Source organism: Grammomys surdaster, unplaced genomic scaffold, assembly GCF_004785775.1.
Source record: "Grammomys surdaster isolate TR1022 unplaced genomic scaffold, NIH_TR_1.0 209, whole genome shotgun sequence".
In the NCBI taxonomy this organism is placed as follows: Eukaryota; Metazoa; Chordata; class Mammalia; order Rodentia; family Muridae; genus Grammomys; species Grammomys surdaster.
Genome location: NW_021604654.1, coordinates 1,292,712 through 1,301,814, shown reverse-complemented (window position 1 = coordinate 1,301,814; position 9,103 = coordinate 1,292,712). Strand labels below are relative to the sequence as shown.

The following is a 9,103-nucleotide window of genomic DNA, read 5'->3' as shown; positions in this document are numbered from 1 at the left end:
CACCCTCCCAGTCCACCACCTCACGGTTCCTGTTTTCTCCAGGTCCGGAATATTTCCTGTTCCCAAGACCCACCATGGGCTCGTGTCTGGGACATTCTCTGTGGCATGCTACCTGGCTGTGGCAGACCAGACCCTTGCTTTCCTACTCACAGCCTAGTAAGATTCTGGCAAGCCTTACCTCTAGTGCCACCATGCTTTGTCACAGTGGACAGAAACATGGCCCAGGGGTGGGGGGGTTGGGCTGAGCAAGTATGTGGTGTCCACAGGACAGCAGCCAGGCTTCGGGGCTGCTGGCTGACCTGGATGACAAAACGTGACAGGAGACTTTAGAAAGATGAAAGGGTTGTGGGTGCAGAGAAACATCGCTGTCTCTGGAGAAAGCTAGGTGGCCTTGGCTCACATTGTCACCAGACTCAGGTGTCCTCGATTGGCATGTTGCAGGTTAGAGTATGAGGCCCAGAAGCAGGGAGCTGTCACTGCCCGTGTGGAACCTGAGGACCCCCAGCCACTGCAGGGAGGCCTACTGACTGAAGAGCCTGGCCATGGGCGGCTTCTGTTGGACACGGTGTGTAGAAGGTCCTGCTGGGAAGGACCTGGTCCTATCTGAGGGCTACCCTCAGTGGGTCAGGGACATACAACACGGACGGGAGCTCCTTCTCTGGTGGTGGCTCATCTCAGACCTGTGTGCCTGACACAGGTTGGTGGCCTGTAACAGGAGTCTCCTGGATAATAAGCTTTATCTCGCAGCCCACATCTGGGGTCGTCAGTCCCTATGCTAGAGGAAACGTACAAACTCTGGGTCCTCTGGGTGGGAAAGTTCACTATGGTTGGCCTCTAATGGGAACTCAGAGCCACCAGGAGTCTGAGTCACAGACAGGACTGGCACTTTCACTGTAGGAGGCTGCCCCCATGTAAGTCCATGTGACAGGGAGGATGGGTGGCCCTTGTGGGACGAGGTCGAGAAGGCGCGGCTCCAGTCTTGGGCCCTGTCCAGGTCTGGGAACAAGACCCTGATCTGAGGCAGGGGCCAGGCTTGCTCAATGAAGGCCCCGCTGCACCACTGGGGCTAGCTTCTTGGAGGCCACAACTGCAGGGACACAGTCCAGGTGTCCAAGATCTAGGGCACCAAGCACAGAGGCTGCCAACTGCTCTCCCAAAGTTGGAGCCTGTGTCCCTGCCACACAGGGACACTGAGGCCCAGAGCGGGTGGCCCCCACAGCCTGGGCAGCAGGCCCTCAGAGCTGTGGCATACAGTGACAAGTCAAAGGCTCACAAGTTCCTACCATCAGTTTATTGAAGGAAAGTGACTTCCTGGTTGGCTGCTGGCCCTCAGCATGGGAAGGCTGGGCAGCCCTGTGGGCAGGAGCAGTCCAGACCCTGGCCCGTTAACAGCCTTAGGGACACTGCAAGGTGGGCATAGCCAGGTGTGTTTCCAGAGACTTCCTCCAGCGCCCTACAAGGCTCACAGCTCCTTGGTGGCAAGCAGGGCCTTGTCCTATGATAAGGAGGCAAGGAGGTGACCATGTTGAGGTGGTCTTGCAGTCGGGCCACTGCTCTTCAGCTCTCAGTGTGGGGCTTCCTGCCAGGCCCACAGGGACAAGTGAGTTCAAGGTCCACAGGGGCTCCCTGCACTGAGACCTGGGAGTAGATGGCCTTGGGAAGAAGATGGATGCCTGCCTCCTGCTGGCCTGGCCCGCCTCGTCCAGGCACGGCTGAAGGAAGGAGGCAGGCGGCCCTGGGAGCAGTCTGTAGCCCAGACTTGGGCACGGCATCTGCTGTGACAGGAAGGAAGGGAAGCGGTTAGCAACCTGACTAGGGACGGCAGACACCCCACCACCCTAGCCTGCAGCACCTTTGCTACACACGCTCTGGCTCCGGCTCCTCCTCGTCCTCCTCCTCATCCTCGGCGCAGGCCTTGTCCAGCGGTGCTTCTCCGTCCCGGGCAAGCTCCTCCACATGTGCCAGCATGTCAGCCATCAGTGCGTCCTCCAGGCGCTTGCGCACCTGCTGCACCAGCTCCTCCTGCTTCCTGGAACCCAGGGGTCAGTCCACAGGCACTGCCACAGCCCTCTCAGAACCTCCACACAGCTGCTACATCTCCTCGGGTGACCACTGCTCTTCCTGACATTTTGACTTTTTACATGCAAGCTATGCAGAAGCCAGGGTAAAACCAGCTATGCGCCCATGTCCACAAACAGCAACAAGATCCTCCACTGTGGGCCGAGCCTAGTTCTGGGTTCTGCTCTTGTCCCCATCTGGCCTGATCACCAAGTCTGACACAAGAAACCCAGGCTAGTTCCCCGAGGGTCCAGACAGCGACTCAGCTGGTACAAACTGCCTTCCTCCCTATCAACAGTGCCCTCCTGAGGGCTGTCACTCACTCAGCTCAGCCCCGCCCAGCTTCTGCTCTGAGCCCAGTTCTCCCAGGCCTGTGGACGCCATGCTTCCTCACCATCTTATCCCCCCAGCCCAGCCGCTTCTAAGAATGCCTGTCCTGCCTTAATTTACAGAACATTCCCGAGGAGCCGGGTAGTTGCTGACATGTCCTGCATTCTTGTGCAGATACTGGGGTGGGGCACAGAGCTGCCAGTTACCTGATGTCGTCATCTGTCACCATGAAGGCTTTGCACAGTGGCTGCGCAGTGTTCAGCCACACACCAGGGTTCTTCTCCACGGCCGCAGAGAGCTGGCCTGTAATGGGCAGGGTGCTGGTGTGCAGAGCGCTGGCAATGGCCGACAGTAGTGTCTCGTCTGTACAGCCGGGACCCACCCCTGCGACAGAATGGAGTGTGGGCAGGGTTAGAGGAACCCTTGGGCCTAGGGCTCCACCTGGAAGTTATGACCCCATCCCAGGCAAGTCTTTTTTTTTTTTTCCTTGAGGGGGGGGGGTTTGAGACAGGGTTTCTCTGTGTAGCCCTGCTGTCCTGGAACTCACTCTGTAGACCAGGCTGGCCTCGAACTCAGAAATCCGCCTGCCTCTGCCTCCCAAGTGCTGGGATTAAAAGCGTGCGCCACCACCGCCCCGCCCCAAGCAAGTTTTATCAGCCAGAAGATAAGGAGCCAATGCAGAGGCCCCACCTGGCCTGACGAGGTGACACCAGCCTGTAACTGTGGGAGTGCTCACTACTGCCGGTCCATCTTACTACAGGACCTGGGAGTGCTACCCAGCACCACCCCAGAGGGCTCACAACTCCCTGGAGCCCCACTTGCAGGGTACCCATCACCCCCAGCCTCCACTGGCAACTGCATGCACAGGGTAAAAATAAACTCACACTGGTGCACTGCAGCGACACACACACACCACACACTTTTTTAAAAAAGAGGCCCCAATCAGGGCATCCACCCACCTTGTCAAATCCAGAGGGCAGCCACCAACCAACCGTCCCTCTTTCCCATCCTCCCTGGTGGCTCACCCTGCAGGCCCTTGGGCAAGTCCATGGTTCTGACCAGTTCCTCAGCAATGTCGAAGGCACTCAATCCACTCAGCTTCTTTTCCCAGAAAAGCTTTAGGGTGGAAGTGCAAGGTCACAGGAAGGTAGGTAGGCGGGCCTACCCTGTGACCCCACCCATCCAGCAACAGTCCCCAGGGGTCTTGAGGTTGTTTACAAATATGTCAGAAGCTTGGCTTTGTTATGTTGATTAAAAAACCAAGGTTACAATCTGCCATTCATGACCCTTGTGCCTTTGACTGTAAGCCCGCCATTTTCTAAGAGTAAATCCTTCACCAGATACATGTATATATCTATACACACACACATGCACTAGGGATATAGCTTCGAGACAGCACTGGCCTACGTCCTGCAAGGTACTGATCTCTTCCACCCTTAAAGGGTGCGCTTTAGTATGAAGAGAAGGTCTCTTTGATACCTCGAAACTTCCCGGGGGCTCACCTGCCTCGGCTGGTCCACTGCCTTCTGCGGGTCGCTTTTGACCTTGTTGCTGGGGTGGTTGGTGATCTTGGTCACTGGTTGCTTGAAGATGGATGCAGTCTGCCGTACAGGCAGCGCAGTGTTCAGGTCAGGCTTGCCCTGGGGGGAGAAGACTCTGCAGCGGGCCGCTCCGACCGGGGTCCACGGAGGGTTGGAGGGGCCAGGGAGGTGCTTAGCCAGAGCCTGAATGGTGGCGGGTGGGCGATCAGGCAGGGAGATCTCCCACCCACCAAACCAAATGCACGCCATGCTTCCGCCAGCAGATGTACTGACTCGATGGCAATAGAAGCTAACCCAGAAGGCCCGCCTCTCCGCTGATGTCACCACCCTCACCTTAACCTGGTTGGAGGAATCATAGCGCACGCGCTGGCGGCTCTTAGTCATCTTGTTCATCAGCATCTTTCCCGTGCGAAAATCGAAGGTGCTGAGGTCCATGGAGCCGCCCAGGTAACGTGCCAACTGTGGCTTGCTGCGAAACTTCTTCCCGCTGGGGCTGCGGACGGGAGGTTGGTCAGCCCGGGCAGGACCCACCCCCTACCCACCACCCTTGCCAGGGAGTGTTCTCCATGCTTGTTTTCCCCAGGTCATTGGGAAGGCAAGTGGGAAGAACAGCCCTAAGCAGCCAAGCCTTAGGCTAGGGGTGGCCACAGCTCATCTAGGAAGCCTGAAGGGGGCCCTATGAGGCACCGGTGCCTGCACCCCTTGGCTGCCTGGGCCAGAAACCAGTCCTTACTTTCCAGAGATCACCTATCTGTAGGGCTACAGGGCTGCAACTATTTATTTTGGGGAACATGTCTCATGTTATCCCAAACTGGTCTCAAAACTCCCTAGCTAAGAGTTCCTAACCTGCAAGCTCCTGAGTGGCCACCGCCTAGTCAGGTGAGCTAGAGGTAGGTCTCAAGGTTTCAGGGTGCCTGACACATGAGCCCCAGCCTTTTGTGATTTGAGATGGTGTCTCCTGTACTTGAGGCTAGCCTCCAACTGGTCTGGCCATAGTCAATGCTGCTATAAAAACCCAAGTGTGGAAGGCATGTGTGTACACACGTGTTCTGGTTCTAGGCTACGGTGAGTCTCGTGAGCCCTGGCACGTGAGATGCATAGGTCTGACAGCCCCTTGAGCAGCTCCAGCCAAATTCTAGGCCATCTGGAGACTGAATCACACATGAGCCTGAGCTGCACATTCAGACCCAAAGAATTGGGGCAGCCTGTGTGGTCCCAGATGTACAATAAGGAGTTCTGCCTGTGATGGAGTATTACTCAACCAGGAAAAGGAGCAAGTCTCTGACATATTAAAACATGATGTCTTTCGGACATCATGCTCAGAGAGACATAAAAGGCCACAGTATGTGGGTGACTCCATGGATAGGGAATGTCCCACAACAAGAAGTAGATTTGTGGGGGCAGGGGTGAAATGCATTAGTGGTTATAGTTGTGCAATCTTTTTGGCCAGTATAGTCAGAAATGGCTACAGGCTAGGTGTGACCAGCAGTGTCCCAGCTGGGTCTCAGGGCAGGCTCCCAGGTGAGCCTCTGCCAGGATCCACATTTAACAGCTACTACCTACAGTGAGACTGGTGTTCCCTCCTGGGAACCTCTGGGATGGGACTGTCCTGCCCAGACCAGTTAATGCCCCAGGCACATGTGGGATCCCAGAGTGCCCTCAGATTCCCTAATGTGAGGACCACATAGAAAACAGCTGGCCAAAGGTTTGGGGTGTTGCTGGTCTGGAGCCCAGAAGGCTGCTCCTTGCTCTCCTGAATAACTGAGACGGGGCACTAGGATGAAGCACTCCAGCCCACACTGCCTGCCAGGACCCCAACCGAACACACGGCTGAGACTGGCAGCTGCTTATGGAGTGGGGAGGAGAGCATGGGGCAATGCAAGGCAAAGGACCTCCTTACCCCCCATCCAGACACAGTCTCGTTAACCAGGCCGGTATCAGGCTGTAGCTGAGGGTGACTGACTGTGGTGGTGGCGGGCACAGTGAAACTTGGTTCATGTGGCTGGGACTGGGCTAAGCTCCAGCCTTAGCCCCTGGGGTCTCCTTTTAAATGAGAACTATTCGAAAATCCAATCTGACAGAGACCCCACCTGCAAAAACAAGTACACCCCCTCACCTCCTAATGAGTGAACCTGGCATGCAGGTTGATCATCCTAACAAAACCGTATTAATTTAAAAATAACAAAACAGGCACAGTGGCACAAGCCCCTCACACAGTTAAAGCCGAGAAAGGCAGAGTCACAAGTTCCAGGCCAGCCTGGGCTGCACAGCAAGACCCGTAAAAAACATAAAACCAATCCAAGACACAAAGGTTGCTGGCTTGCTGGGGTGGGGAGTAACGTTATGGGGACAGCACTTCTGATGTCCTGTGTGGCAAACACTGCAGGGCCAAAGGAGCTCAGCTCTGTAGGTCTGCGCACAGGACAGCCTGAACTTGACCTCATCTAGGGATAGACCCACAGTAGGCCTGGGCTCCCCAGGCTGACAGCCTAGCTCTCAGCCTAAGAGTTCCTGAGGTCTGGGGGAGGACTCCGTGAGGGTCTGCACAAATGAGCTGGAACGCACTGGTAGGTGCTGTGGGGCATGGATATGTCTAGAAGCTAGCAGCTAACAGGACAAGTGGGGGAGCACAGCCTGGGGAGGTGGTGGCCCCATTGTCTGGGTACTTCCCTAGAGCGGTGGGGGCAGGCCCAGAGCAATTGTCGCAGCTTGGGTCCCCCAGGAAGAACATAGCAGAGCTGGGATCGTGGCCTAAGTACTCCAGAGGACAGAACCCTGGGGTTACAAATCCTTTAGAAAGTGCTAGTAAGGGTAGGCAAGTTAGGGGGAAGGGGAGGAAGGCCCATGCACTCAGGGCGCCATTTGCATATAGCCCACCGGGGAAAACCCTACCTACTGCAGACCTATTAGAAGCAACAACCTCATCCCTCTTTGCAGCCTTAAGGAAACCCTAGTTGGTCCTGGCTTCCAATCTTATTAAGGAAACCCCTGATTACGGAAGACCAAAGGGGCAGGTTTGCACCGCCCAGTCTCGACTGCAATGAAGAAGGGACTACAATCAGCTCAGAAAGCAGATGCTCCCGGCCATAGGACAGTGACTGAGGCTGGCCAGGCAAGCATGCGGCCACCCCTGGGTGGGGGTGGGGCGAACAGCAGGTGTAGGTTGCTCGGCTACAATTCAGACAGCTATCATTGCCCTGACTAAGGGGTTGCAAACCAGCCTGGTCGATGGAGACCACCACCTAGACCGTGCCTCAAAAAAAAAAAGGAAAGAAAGGTTTTGCATACAACCCATCCACAGAAGTCAGAAGCCGCTGTGACAGGTACCACTTCTAGAGGCCACTGCTCAAGAAAAGCAAGGGCTTTGGAAGAGCCATAAAAATGGGGGACATTTTGAAGAACAAGCAGCCAGACCCAAAATTATGCAGGCGATGGGATCTGGCCACCCGGGGCAGTTCCCCTTGCTTCCCACCGTAAGGTCCCCGCGAGGGTCAAAGGGTCAGGCCAGCCCCCTCCCACCCCTGCTTCCCAGCGGCGTCTGGCCAAGGCCGGGCGCCCCTTGCCCGGTGCGCACGGTCCCCGATTCCGTAGAGGACAAAAGCTCGCGCCACAGGCGAGCGAAAAGCCACGAGGCAGCGGCTGCAGGCGGTGCGCACGCGTACTGGGCTAGCCAGAGCCCGGCGTGGCGCACGCGCGCTGACAGCAGCGCTAGGTGGCGCGGCTATACAGTAGGAAAGGCGCTGGGTGCAACGCACGCGCACTGGGCGTCGAGCCGAGACCGGCGCGTGCGCACTGACCACAGCGGGCACGCAGGACGCACGCTCGGACGCACGTCGCCTGGCCCAGACGGCGGCCCGCAGTAGGGGCGCCCAGGCCGCCGCAGAGGCCGCTGGGAGGCGCCCGTTGGGGCCCTGCGCGGCCGGCGCGCTCATTCACCTATAGTAAAAGACATCCCTGTGGCCGGCCGACAGCCCCGACCTCCTGGGCACTTCTTCCCTTTCCCAGCCCTGCGGGAGCGCCGGGCACTCCCACCTCTTCCGCTCCATTGCGCCCCGGCTCTCCGCCCGCCTTCGGGCCCGCCGTCGCCGATGCCGCCGCTTCTGCAAGTTGCGACCCCCGGGCTCGTCGCCGGCTCGGTTCCCTCCGCCGCCGCCACCACTCGCCGCGGCTGGTCCGTCTCGCGGGCCTCCGCCCCCAGCCGGGCGCGCGCCGGCTCTGCCACCCGCTCGGCCCCCTCCCCGTGCTTCACAGCCCCCGCTGGGGGGGGCCGCTCCGCCCACCCGCCCGCGCGTGGGGCTCGTCTGCGCAGGCGCGCAGTCGGCCCCGCCCCTCCTCGTCCGCGGGACCAGGTTGAGTGTGGTTCGAACACTCTGCGCAGCCGCAGCCTCGATTCAGCCTTCACTCGCTTGCAAGATCCGCCCCCCGGCGGTGAGGCCAATCAGATCACTTTGTCTCCTCAGCTCAAAAAGCGCATCTGACTAAGCCCCGCCTTCCGAGCCCTCCTCAGGCTTCAAAGCAGGACACCCCCACAGGCATCGAGACCAATCAGAGCGCTCAGGACCTGTTTCTATGACTATCTTCTCGCATAACCCGCCCTGAGACAGAGACAGCCAATCAGGGCGCCCGGGGTGGGACAGCCTTTGCGCTTGAGCTCTGGACTCCGGAAGCAGGTTGTGCGCTGCACCTTGTCTGTACTAAGCTGGCGCGGCTTCGGTCGCGTTCGGCTGCACCGGCGCAGCGTGCGTTTGACTAGGACCCACCTGGGCACTGTGAAAAAGAGGTAGCACAACTCGGGGCCTTCGACCTCTGCGTCTCCTGTAACCCAGACTGGCCTCTATTTCGCGGCTGTTCCAGCCTCAGCCTCTATACTACTACTGCAATGACAGGCTTCACCCAAAACTATTTAAGAAGTTTGTTCTTTGCAGCAATACTGAAAATAGAAAGCAGAACCTTACACGTGGTAGGGAGCCTTTCTGCCAGTAGGCTGGACCCGGCCAGCCAGGGCCATGCAGCAGTACCCTAAAAACAGACCAGCATTAGTGGCACATGCCATCTCAACACCGGGATGGTGGAGGAAGGAAGATCAATCAGCTCAAGACCAGCCTGGAATGTACTAAATCTAGCATCAGAAGAAAAAAAAAATCCTGGTATCAGTTTCTACACTAGCATATGGA

General features: G+C 57.7%; 1 protein-coding gene across 4 annotated transcripts; it reads right to left on the bottom strand.

The window, feature by feature from the left end:
• Positions 1 to 1,269: 1,269 nt before the first annotated feature.
• Positions 1,270 to 8,268, bottom strand: Mbd3 (methyl-CpG binding domain protein 3). Of its 4 annotated transcripts, none has more exons than XM_028771605.1 (7): positions 7,866 to 8,268; positions 4,263 to 4,422; positions 3,891 to 4,028; positions 3,414 to 3,504; positions 2,595 to 2,772; positions 1,853 to 2,029; positions 1,270 to 1,775 (listed from the first exon to the last, which is right to left on the bottom strand). In XM_028771605.1, the coding sequence occupies exons 1-6, from the start codon at positions 7,973 to 7,975 to the stop codon at positions 1,858 to 1,860; spliced, it is 849 nt and encodes a 282-aa protein (XP_028627438.1). In that variant the 5' UTR covers positions 7,976 to 8,268; the 3' UTR covers positions 1,270 to 1,775; positions 1,853 to 1,857. The 4 variants fall into 4 exon arrangements, with proteins under 4 accessions (XP_028627438.1, XP_028627437.1, XP_028627440.1 ...); XM_028771604.1 differs by having other exon boundaries at positions 1,270 to 1,772; XM_028771607.1 differs by having other exon boundaries at positions 1,270 to 1,772; positions 7,962 to 8,268.
• Positions 8,269 to 9,103: the final 835 nt, after the last annotated feature.